The 12,850-nt window shown below is 41.6% G+C and overlaps 1 protein-coding gene across 1 annotated transcript in view; it reads left to right on the top strand.

The window, feature by feature from the left end:
* RPIA (ribose 5-phosphate isomerase A) overlaps window positions 1-12,850 on the top strand; it is a 35,186-nt gene that overhangs the window by 2,863 nt on the left and 19,473 nt on the right. The window contains exons 2-4 of the mRNA XM_023520515.1: window positions 679-742; window positions 4,034-4,123; window positions 5,574-5,629. Coding sequence (XP_023376283.1) covers window positions 679-742; window positions 4,034-4,123; window positions 5,574-5,629 — 210 coding nt within the window. The remainder of the gene's footprint in view (window positions 1-678; window positions 743-4,033; window positions 4,124-5,573; window positions 5,630-12,850) is intronic.

Below are 12,850 nucleotides of genomic sequence, written 5' to 3'. Positions count from 1 at the left end.
CCTTTCCAGGGGGTCTTCTTTGCCCCATCTAAGGCCACATGGTTTCCTCTAGCACATTGTGACTTAAAGTCATTTACTCACTTTTGTAAGTTTATTGAGGTAGGTTATATGCTAAGTCTTGTTGGTTCCATCTTTGGAATGTTTTTAGAGCTGACCCTTCCCTTTGACTTAACAACTTTCCCAGTTTAGGCTTTCCACAGGGCCAGAGGATAGCAGTTTCCCTTATCTTGTCCCCTCTGTTGACCCCCAAGTGATGCATTATCTTCCGAAGCTCTCATCTGCTCTTGTCATAGTGGCCCTCATGTGGCCTCATCCTAATCTCCATGTAACACATTTGAAGCATCTGTCACATCTAGGTACCAAGCTAGGTAGAGATGATACACAGAAAAGAGGCTCTGGTTCTTGTCCTGAAGCCCACAGTTTCATTTTCTTCTGTGCTTCGTTCTCCCACAGGTACCAGAACATTGGAAAAGGCAGGCTACTGGCACATGATTTGTGTTTTAACATTACTATCTTCGACCTAGAATGCTCTTTCTTGTCTTCTGCCTTTACCTGTTAAAATCATATATGTTCTTCAGGGTTTGGTTCACAGGCCATTTCTTTCTTTCAGTTTTTTTCCTTTGCCTCATGAAGGGAGGACAAATTCTCTTCAAGCTTGTAGTGCTTTATACCTCTTAGGCACCTTATGCAGGTGTCTTATGTTCTAGTCATCGCTGTTTTGTCTCTCCCAGCTCCCTAAAGGGTAAGCTCCAGGATAGTAGATAACTTTTATTTTCATCCAGTATTGGTCGTAATAGGGCCTGCCTAGTAGATGTTCACTGAATTGTGTGGAGTGTGGATACAAGTGTGGAGGTTTTGGGATTATTGGTAGGTTGAATCTCTGGGGTATATGTCCAGTTCCCTAGCGCATTGGTGCTCCAATGTGGTAACCATTTGAAGAAATATTTCCAAGGTTACCCAATGGACAAGGTAAGTTCTGATGCTGCACATGTGAAATGACCAGAAGCAGCGGCCTGCTCCTCCAGTGGAGCCTGCTTGGCAGCCTTCTGCTGTTGGGCCATCTTGTAGTCACCCGTTGGCCACCTCTCTTTGGCTTTGGCTGGGACAGTGATTCCTGGGCCAGTCATTTAATTCCAGGGCCACATGACATGGTTGAAGAACTTTGGGCCTAGCAGCTTCCTGCATTTCATGGCCTCCTCCAAAAGCCAGGGGAGTGTACTGTGCAAATAGTCACATCTATAAGTTGACTTTTTCTTCTCTTTCTCCTTGATTCAAACTGGCTTGGGCTAACTTGTTTCTTTTCTTTCCTTATCTTTCTGTGTTCTGCACGACCACTCCCTTAATCATTAAACTCTTAGGTCAGCATCAAACAAAGCCTCAGGTCTGTCGACCACAAAAACAGTTTCAGTTAAACTAAAGATAATATCTTATAGTTCTGTACCAAAGAAGGCAGAACGACCCTTAAAACCAGACACTTGAAACCAGACAGAACTACGCCATGACTGACATCAGGACCTGATGCAATGGTTAACTGCTTTCTACCCTAGTCCCGACCAATCAGTAGAGCCCACAAACCCAGCTCCCTTAGCTACCATGACTGATGAGTTTTGCCCTGTATAACTTATCCCTTAGAGGCCATCAGAGAGCCAGATCTTTGAGCTCTAGTTCACCTGTGTCTGCAAACTTGGTGCCATTTCCCTAAATAAACTTCTACTTTCTTTGCTGCAAACCCCTGTCCGTGTCTCTTTTGGCTTTGACGTGCAGGCAAAGCGAACTCCTCGACTCGAGTTCAGTAACAGGAGGAGCTTTGCACAGAGCTTGTCTGACTCATCTAGTTCATTTGTGTGACATGAATGTATAGCTGAACGTGATAATGAGGAAGCTGGCAGTTAAATTACTGTACAACTAGAGCTCTCAGCTTCAGGTGAGATTGAGCCTACGTAGGCATAAATAAGTCAAGATATTTATTTTCTAATATTGAAGATTTTTGCATTTTCTGATATTCAGTTATTTTGCATGTTTTGTGTTGTACCATTATGAAGACCTTGCTATTGAGGTTTGCCCAGGTAGCTAAATGACTATTGGATGCTTTGCCTTCTTGAGGGCATTGTCGCAGGTGGAATCCTGACCTAACACGAGCTCTATTTTGGAATGATGAGCTAGTAAGTTATTTATATCAGGTCAGGAATACCGAGGTTGACGGTTTAAGCTTCTGTAGATAGGAGACACCCAGCTGGAAGTGGGGACATTAGCTTTTGATTTCTTTTTTGTAATTCTCTCCAACTGTTGGTCATTCTTTCCAGTCTTTTCTAGATTGATGTGTTGTCCATTTTGAGGAGGGTGGAACAGAGGCTGGATTTGGGTATTCCTCTGGCCTTTGTTTTGTGGAGAGTGAGTGGTGATGCCTCTTTGTCCTGAGGGGCTTCCAGACCTTTTTTTTTCCTCCTAGGAAGAAAGTTTCACTATGGCTTCTCTTGCCAAATGAGTTCATTGTTAATTAGTGGCTGAAACTCTTGAGACATTTGAATGAAATGATGTTTCAGCAAAATGAACTTGGGGAAGTTGCTTATTCAAAGTGAGATTCTGTAGGGAGGTGATTGATATTGTTAAAAGATGATTTTTTTGAAAGCTAAAATCATGATGCTTATACATATATAAACATGTATCAAAGATTTTATTTAATTCATTAAATTAATGAGAGAACTGGAAAAGATGTTATAACCTGTTCACAGGAAAAACCAAAGAACCATAAATTTATATGCAATCAAAAAGTGTTAAGTAAAATTAATTTACAAGATTTATAGGTTAATAATCAGATGGATCTCACAAAATATAATTAATTTGCAGTTCTGTGGACAAGAATTATTTGTATTATTAGTGGTTTTCTACAAGTTAAAGTCTGTCTTTACAGAGTTGCAAAATGGCCTAGTCAAGGCAAAGGCGCACACACCTGTAGGATCAGATAATACAGGACCTGCAGGCTCCTGCATTCCACTGAGTGGACATCCCGTAATCTCTTTTGCTCATTTCTAAATTTTAAATTTTTCCGTGCAATGTTGAATTCATCTCTGAAATGGGGATAATGGGTCTTGATGTCACAAGGGCTTATTGTGACTTGTATTAACATTTATAAATCTTCATGGAAGGTGCTTAATAAGTGGTAGCTGCTGCTTGGGTTTTTAGCTATTTTGCCTTAGACTGACAGGAAATTGTTGCCAGGAAGTTGCTTAGACACTGAGCTCCACATTAGTTCCTGAGTATGTGTACCCTGACCTTGTTGTGCTGTTTGTGGTCTAACTGACCTTGGCTGGGCCCCTACTGTGCCCCTGGTACACTCATAGGTACCTTCTCTTTTTCTTAAGAAGGCCAGCTCAGTAGTGTGATGCCTGTTTCTTGTCGTTTATACTCAGGAAGTGTTCTGCGTTTATTACAAATCCTTCCTATTGCATGCGAAGACTTTCTCATGTTCTTAACTTAGCCTTTGCTCTTTCCCCACATTCTCTGAGGCAGGCTTATGCACATGGAGACCAGTTGGCATCAGCTGGACAGATGCTGATGTAATTCCCTATTTCGTGGTTACTTCAGACTCTTATCTCTTCTTACTTTGGGGAAAGTCTAGATGGTGGGCTTCATATGTCCCTCAGGTTCCCTGCGATGCCTCCAGCATTAAGTGCATGTGGTCAGTCCCCTGCCTTCTAGATGTTAAGCTTTTATGAAAAGGCACCGAAGCCAGAAACCTCTGCTTTCTTCTCTGGGTACACCAAGGCTCTCTTTTTTTTTCCGGGGGCCTTTCCTTTCTGATCACCCTGCCCAAGAGACTTTCTGTGCTCATCTGTAGGCCATTTTTGGGAGGCCGACTTAAGTTGCTGAACGTTGTAAGTGAGCAAAGCCTTTTGTCTGATAGGATGTAGGGAGTGTAAACATTAGACAACAGGCCCAAAATGGAGTTGCTTATGCCTGATAGACCCCTGCCATCTCTTAAAGGAACGTAATCTGGTAATAACAGGCCCAAAATAGAGTTGCTTATGCTGAGTTTTGTTTCTTTCTCTCCTTTTTTGGCAGAATAACCAGGTGCTGGGAATTGGAAGCGGGTCTACAATTGTCCACGCTGTGCAGCGAATAGGTGTGTCCCTGGGCTGGCTGTCTACTGCATGTTCTGTGGGTGGTGGAGCGAGGGTGAAGAGAGGGAGGAGGTGGGGCACAGGTTGGGCAGCTACCCTGCTTGGCTCCAGCAGTGTGGAATGTGGGAGAGGGGCTGCTTGCCTGAAGTCAGTTGAATGTACCTGCTCTTCTCTTAGAGGGATGCTTGGGCCTCTTCAACCACCTTTGGAGGTTGCCCTGGCTTTGTTTACTCTGCTCAGCTGTGGGGGATGGGAAGAGTAGACTTAGAGTGAGGTCTCAATAGAATTTTAATCATCATCAGTGATACTGTATATGTAGTTGCAAGGACTCTGAGGTAAGCCTTCTGAAGCTTGTGGGTTCCTTAGGCGATCACAGGCAAAGCAATCAAGGTCAGTACAGGCTTGACCCTGGAGTGAATGGGCAGTTGCCAGCTGGGCTGGTTCCTGTAGGGTTTCTCTGTGCTTAGGAAAGGCTCAGGAATCATCAGCCCCTGTGGCTGCTCAACAGGTTTTATTGCCCTGCTCTTGTTTGTTAAGAACAAAGCCCAGAGAAAAGGCTTGCCTGAGTGCTAACCTCTTCTAGTTGCCAAGGAGTAGTGCTCAGCGCACAAAGCCCAGGAAAGCTTTGTCTTTAAGGGGTGGTTGTGGTGCGGTGTGTGGTGTGATGGCTTCTGAAAGCCTTCTCATTGGCCTAACAGAGACTTTAGTGTTGCACACGTTTCTGCCTTAGCTCTGAGTGTGTGGAGGATTTTAAAGCACAGGAATTACTGCACATTTCATAGTGACATCTAAACCTCACAATATGCATGCACACACAGTGATTAAAAAGACTTAAATTTTAGCAAGACTGTGTTTTTCTTAAGACTTTTTTTTTAAATCAAGTTTTCCTGAAAGGTAGAAGTCTAAAAGTGAATAAACTCCCTTTAACAACCCTCTGGGTTCTAAAAATGATTCTGTTTTTTTACTAAATGTAAAAGTTGAGTTCTAGCATTTCCCTGTAAACAGCAATATAGGGAAGGAGTTAAGACTGAAGATCATATTGCAGTTCTGCCACTTGTTAGCTGTGCAACTACCAGTTACTTTACCTCTCTGGGCCTCAGTTTCCTCATTTGTAAAATGGGGATAATAATTGTAACTTACCTTTGAGTTAGGATTAAAAGAGTTCATATGTACAAAGATCTTTGAATATCGCCAGGCACATAATAATAGCAAACACTGACATTGTTCTTTCTGTAGTTAGTACTTACCTCCTTGAGCTTTCTAGTGTCCCTGTATTGTGATGTGCGACGTATTTCCATCAACTTTTTCACCAAGAGTGGGGACACAGAATGAAAGACAGCTGTCCAAGGGGGGTAGGCCTTTCCTTTGCTGTTGAGTTTGAACAAATGTGTACACGACAAGAAAAATAAAATGAGAGTGAAAATCCACCCATATGGCTTTTGTTCTCCACAGCTGAAAGAGTGAAACAAGAGAATCTGAACCTCGTCTGTATTCCAACTTCCTTCCAGGTATGTCCTGCTTTCCATTCTGTATCTTGGCAGTTGCTGCTGAATCTTCTGGGTCCCCAAGGACACAGAAGTGTGGCTCGGGGTTGTGCACCAGAGTTGTTCTAGATGAGAAGAGAGCCAGAGCAGGAGAATAATCTCTCTTTTGTTTTTAAAATTTTTTAAATAAATTTATTTATTTATTTTAATTAGTTTCAAGTATACAGTGCATTGGTTAGACATTTATAAGTTCATGAAAGGATCCCCCCAATTGCTCCTTCTCTCCTCTGGTTTTCTACCTAGCCAATATATTAATGCTAACTATTTCCCTATGCCATGTTCCCCATCTCCATGACCATCCATCCATCAAGGACTAATTTGTATTTCTTTAACCCTTCACCCCATTCACCAAGCCTTCTAATCTCCCCTCTCCTCTGTCACCAAATTGTCCACTGTGTTTGTGAGTCTTTTTGATTAGTTTGTTCTTTTTGTTCCTCAGATTCCACATAGAAGTGAAATCATGTGGTATTTATCCTTGTCTGACTTATTTCACTCAGCATAATAACCTCTAGGTCTATCCATGTCGTTGCAAATGGTAGAATTTCATTTTTTTAATGACTGAGTAATATTCCATTTTATATATGAACCATAGTTTCTTTATCCAGTCGTCTGCTGATGGGCATTTGGGTTGCTTCCATATCTTGGCTATTGTAAATTGTGCTGCCATGAATATCGGGGTGCATAGATCTTTACGAATTATTGTTTTGGTTTACTTTGGATAAATACCTGGAAGTGCAATTGCTGGGTGAGAATATTCTCTTTACTGAGGACTACTGCTTAGACATGTGGTTTTAGATGCATTCATTTATTCACTCAGTGACTAGTTCCGTGTCTCTTGTGTTAGGCGCAATGGAATATATAGAAATGATCACATGGTCTCTAAAGAAACGTTATTTCCATTTTTAGATGAAAAAACTGAGGCAAAAGGCATTAAGTGATGTGTCAGTAATGCAGGTACAGTATTTTGAGTTCATGTGTAATGCCATTTCACCATAAAATATTAGGGGCTGTTGGAGGAAAACAGTGGAGCCAGTTAAATATAGGGAAAGCTAAGGGAAGAGTAGACTTCAGGAAGCTAAAGGAAGAGTAGACTTCAGGAAGGGAAGGGAGAGAGGTGCTCAGATAGAGCCATCTCTGTCCCTCATCTGGCCATTGTGGGAAGGGGTATGTGTGTAATCTCTACTGAATTCATCATGGAGATATTGCAAACTGAGGTAAACGTTGGAATTGCAGGTAGTTGGTGCTTCCAATCCTGGAAAATCAGCCCTGGCAGCCTACAGATAGCTCTGGTGAGGGGAGGGAGCTGTTAAGGGGGCTGAGAGGTTTCTTTTGGGTCTGTCAGAGTAGGGAGTGGAGGAGGGATTTCAGGTAGACAAGATAGGAAATTAGGATGGTGAGAGCTTTCTTGAAGTGAAATCTCTTGTGGGTGGGCACACAGGAGACTGAAGACAACACCACAATTTCTGCTTCAGGTTAGAAAATGAGTGGTTTTACATTGCCTCTTTGCTTTCGAAATCCTGCTGTCCTGAGAAGATGCTTTTAAAATTGGTTTCCTTGGTCTTTCGAAAAGCTAAGTGTCTAGTTTTTCCAAGCGACTTGATCATCTAATATTTTTCTTATTTAATAAATTATTTTATATAGGTGTTTATTTTTAATTAAAGCTATACAGTCATATGCTACATAATGTTTTGGTCAGTGATGGGCCACACACATGATGGTGGTCCCGTAAGATTATAATGGAGCCAAAAACTTTCTGTCACCTAGTGATGTTGTAGCCATCATAACTTCGTAGCGCAGCACATTACTCACATGTTTGTGGTGTTGCTAGTAGTATAATAGTATAGTACACACAATCACAGTACAGGCATACCATCTAGGTTTGTGTAAATACATTCTATGTGTTCCCCAACGACGAAGTCACCTAACAGCACATTTCTCAGAATGGATCCTGTTGTTAAGTGACACATGACTGTACACACACATGAATTGAAGAATCAAATAATTCAAGTCTTTTTATTAAAACACACGCGCGCGCGCACACACACACACACACACACACATACACACATTCCCCTTATTCCCCATCCCTGACTACCACCATTTCTTACTCTTTAGATGGACATACTTTTAAAACTGCATTAGCTGATTCGATATTTGCTCCACTATCTTAAAATGACATGCTTTTATTGTTATTTAATTTTTTTCAATTTTATGTAATAAATCTGCACTGAATGGATGAATGGAAGATAGCATTTGGTCATCTTTTACCACTTTGATCTCATGGTTCACACACACCCTTCTCTCCCAATCTTCCAGTAGTTACATTTTGGTGAGGCTTTACTCAATGTTTACAGAATTATGACCATCCAATTACAACTGAATGGCATAGTGTGCTATGATTACTCCTCTTTACTTGCCCATTATTTTGTTCTCTCAAAAGTTAAGTAAATGTTACCTTTGTTTTTTTCATTTTGCTTGGTTGGCTATATACTCCTTTTTAATTTACCCCTAAGCTCTTCTTACCTGGATTGGAAAATCTCACCTCTTTTTGACACAGTGGATATTCCACTCCGTTAATTTCATCTTCTTGGCCAAGTCTTTTCGGGTGGTTGGAGCTGGTAATGCTTTGGGAGCTGCCCTTGGCTGCTATCTTGGGGCCTCCCTTCGCAGCCAGGAAGTTGCCTCTACTTCCTCCTGTTTTGGATCATCCTGTTTCTTGGCCCTGTTCCTCCTCACTCTTCCTCCACACCCTTATGTTTTCTTCAGTTTGGGTGAAGCACATCCTTTAGGTAACTACTCAAGTGCATGGAATGCAAATTTGTTGACACTTTGGATGTTTGAAAATTTCTTTAGCCTCTTTCGAAGTTGGTTATTCGATTCAATAGAGAATTCTATGTTAAGTAATTTAGAATTTTGAACACATTTCTCTATTGTCTTCTGGTTTTCAATTTGCTGTCGAGCTTGAAGCTATTCTGATTCTTGATCCTCTGTATGAAAACTTTTTTATTTTCTCCGAACTTATGCCCTTTTGTTATCTTTTCTTTGTCTCCAGTGTTCTCAGATTTCACTGTGTTGTGTCTTGGTGTGCATTTATTTTTGTCCACTATGCTGGGTACTTGCTGGGACATTTCATTCTGCAAATTTCACTCTTCAGTTTGGGGAATTTTTTTCTATTAATTTCTTAGATTTTCTGTCTTCTGGTTTCTCTGGTCTTTCTAGGACCCTTGTTGTGTTCTTGGTACCTGTGGACTGTTCTGTCTCTTTGTCTTTTCAGCTTTTTCTTTTTCTAACCTTTCTGTTGAGTATCCTTTGCTCTCATATGTATAAATTTCAAACAAGAACTACATTTTTTCTCTGAAAGTTGTTTTTGTTGTTCTCGTGGGTTCAATTTTTCGGTTTCTTCTCTTATCTCTCTGAGGATGTCAATGATAATTTTGTTCTTAAGATTTCTTCTTATATGTTTCCTGAAAGTTATTTTTTTATACTTTGTCAGAGGTATAATTTACATACAGTAAAATTATCCTTTTTAGCATATAATTCTGAGTTTTGACAAACAGTCATATAACAACTAGCACAGTCAAAATATTATTAGATTGCTTTGGTCTTTTAAAAATTATATTCCTACTTTTCTTATTCTGATGTTCCTTAGCTGTCTGCTCATTTTGAAGACTGATAGGCCAAGAAACTGAGTGGAAACTAGCTCTCAGGATGGGGGTGATCTTTGCTCTAGGCCTCCCTGTGAAGCCCCTACGTTGGGAGAACTCCTGATGTCAGATCATTTGTCTTTCCTCTGGCTGGTCAGATTTTCCAGAGAAGACTGCCCAGTTTCCTCTTGGGAGGGTATGCATGGCTGCCCATGTCCTGGGAGCCAAGCAGGTAAGAAGGCTGGAAGATATCTGTCATTATTCTGGATATAAACTTGCTCTTAATTCCCCTGTTTTCAGTGTAGTAGTTGTGGTAGATGAAAAAGGAGTGTGTACAGCATTTTGCAGAATCTTTTTGACTATGATCATGTGGCTTGTTTGCCAGTGGAATGTGACCAAATGGTAGATGTGACAGCAGAGGCTTGGCTCCTCTTGCTGCTGAAACCATTCTGCCATCATGTGAACAAGCCCTGGCTATTCTCATGGCAGATGAGTGGCTGAGGCATGTGAGTGAGGCCATCTGATACCACTCAGCCCAGAAACTTCCCAGTCAGCCCAGGGAATCATGAGAATTAATAAATGTTTGCTCTTTTAAGCCATTGAGTTTTGGGATGGCTGCTATGCAACAAAATCTTACTTATGGAGTACCACCATCTTCAGCTGTGCCTGGCAGCCTGGTCCTGAGACCTACTGTCTGTCCTTCTCCAGAGAATAAACATATTGCTCTGGGACTAGTAGAGAAGGATATGGAGATGTAACAGGTTCCCAAGTAGCCTTTCAACCAGTCTTTCTTTTTTTACTCCCACCATCATGTCCGTTTCCTGAAGTTCACGGTGCCTGAGTCTGAACCTTTTGGAAGGGTCTGTGCTGTTTATTTGGTTGCTTCTTAGCTTTCCCCAATACTGGCTTAGGATTTATCTTCCTCATTTCTGCTATTTACCATTGTGCACCAGTTTTTGCTGTTTTCTCTTTTTTTTTGGTTTATGCCTTTAAGAAAAATTCCTTTATTATAGTTTTACAGAGGTTTTGGGAAAGCTGAGTCAAATACAGGTGTTCATATTGCTCTCTTTAATTGGAAATTTGATCTTTTGTTCTTAAGATAGCGTCATCCTCTTAATCCACCTATGTTTTAAGTTGATAATTAACAAGTGTCCCCAAACTGGAAAATGCTAGTTGATTCTAATTAATTAGATGGAAGAGTCGTTCACAGTTCACAGGGCTTTTAAAAATTCACTTGTTCATTTACTTTCTTGTTTCTGTTTTTTTCCTCCTCAAACCCAAACTTTTGTGTTAAGTTGAGCCAGATGTAGTCTCCTGAAATGATTGAAAAGAAATTGAAATATTTTGTGCCCTACCTTTTATGCAAGTAAACTTATAGGAATTTAAAGGATTTGTAAAAATTTTCCCTTTAAAGTTAAGCTTTTGGAAGAGGAGAATTTAAAAAACGCATTTGAAAGTAAGTCAGATCTGGTCTAAGCCAAAAATAGCTATTTTTTTGTTCACGCTGGCCTTCAGCCCCCTTGGGTTAGGTGGTAGGAAGGAAGATGTTTTCATATTTTTTTGTGGAATTGATGAAAAGCAGAAGGACCGCTAGCCTGACTGTGCCGCTGTCTTTAAGCACAGGAGGCATTTGGAGGCACCAGCTGTGGGATTGCGGGTCAGAAGACATTGCCTCCTGTCCTTTTTCATAAGCACAAGCTAATCATTAGCTTTTCTGCTCCCTGCACTTTCTAGAGCTGGAAGGGGCTGACAGGTGTTTGCTCTACTTCCTCAGGAGATGAGACCCCCCTAGCTTGTGAGCTCAGCGTGTCTGGTGCCCAGTAGATGCTGATCTCAGTCATGCATAGAGGCTACATTCGTGCTGACAGAGCCAGTGGTGGGTCGGTACTCCCATGACAGGGCTGTTGTGCTGAATTCAGTGTCATAATTTCCTAGGGCTGCTATAACAAGGCACTGCAAACTGAGTGGCTAAAAAACCAGAAATTTATCGTCTCAGTTCTGGAGGCTGGCAATCCGAGATCAAGGATTTGGCAAGGGTGATTCCTTCGAAGGCTGTGAGGGAGAATGTGTTCTGTTTCTTTGTCCTACCTTCTGGTGGTTTGCTGGCAATCTTTGGCATTGCTTGGCTTGTAGGTGCAGCGCCCTGGTTTCTGCCTTCATGTCCACATGGTCTCTTGTCCAAATTTCCCCTTATAAGTACACCAGTCCTATTGGATTAGGGCCCACCCTAACGATGTCACTTTAACTTGGTTTCCTCTGTAAAGACCTTGTCTCCAAATAAGGTCACACTCTGGGGTCCTGGGAGTTAGAACTTCAACATATCTTTTTTTTAGGGAAACACAGTTTAACCCCTAACACTCAGGAAGGATGACTCCCATGCTATTTGTGAGCATGACTTCTCTGTGTGGGCAGGGCCACTCGCAGGGGGCTCTGGGGGAGTCCAATCAAAGGTGGGGAGAAGGGAGTGTTGGAGGACTTGCTGATGGAAGCACGCTTTAAGGGAAAGGGTCTCAACCCAGTGGGATCTTGCAGTCATTGTACAGGGTCGTCCTCTGTGTTGTGAATGGGATACATACCGTTTAAAGCTTATACAGATCCTGTGCTCATATTACTACTGGTTATTGTCTGGGGAGGTGAGACTTGGGTGGGAAAGGGGATTACAGTAGGTCTAGCTGCGTGACGTAGACAACACTTACCTATAGGCCCCTCTCATGTTCCAGACTCTGGACAGGTGCTAGGCGGGTTAGTGGTGGTGGTGATGAAGCAGAGTTCACTTGGACATACCAATTGTTGAGAGTATATGTATTTTTTAAGGGAGATGAGGCTCCTTGTACATGGGAGGTGTTATTCATTATCTCCAGTGTCCAGTGTGGTGCCTGGCCCTTAGGCACTCTGTGTTTGCTGGATGAATTAATGCTGCATTTATGTGTGTCATTTTTACAAATAATATAGTAGAGAAGAATTAACGATAATGTGCTTTTTAGAGGAAGGAGAGCCCCTCTTTGCCCATGGGATTGAGAAGACTTCCTGGAAAGGACATCCTTTGAGTTAGGTATGAGGTGCTGGAGTTGGGAGAAGGCAGAGCACTTCAGTTAGAGGAGGAATGCCAAGACCTCAAAGAATTCCTCTTAAAATTATCGTTAATAGTATTATTAATAGCATATTATTATGTAAGATGACTTCATTTCCGTTTATAAGCAGGGCTGTCCTCTCTTTTTCTTCTATCATTCTCTCCATATTCCTTTTTTCTTAATTGCATTCCTAGTCCCTAGACAAGACAGGAAAGCAGGAGACAGTATTTCTGGTCCTCGATCTGTTCCTAACTTATCACTGTGTGACCTCCCTCAGCATCTATTCCTTAACACGGGTTTATACTAAGTGGCTCCTTTTTGATTGATCTCACAGTGATCAGTTATTTACTCACCTGTTGGTTTAATATGATGCTAACTGCTGTAGGGTAACAAGAGTATGTAAAATGTGGTGTCTTGTGCGCTGATTATAGCTTAGGTGGACAATAGGGCATCCTCATGAAACAGTAACA

Source organism: Pteropus vampyrus, unplaced genomic scaffold (assembly GCF_000151845.1).
Source record: "Pteropus vampyrus isolate Shadow unplaced genomic scaffold, Pvam_2.0 Scaffold269, whole genome shotgun sequence".
Taxonomy (NCBI): Eukaryota; Metazoa; Chordata; class Mammalia; order Chiroptera; family Pteropodidae; genus Pteropus; species Pteropus vampyrus.
The sequence above is the reverse complement of the archived record's forward strand: the minus strand, read 5'-3'. Positions and strand labels throughout refer to the sequence as shown.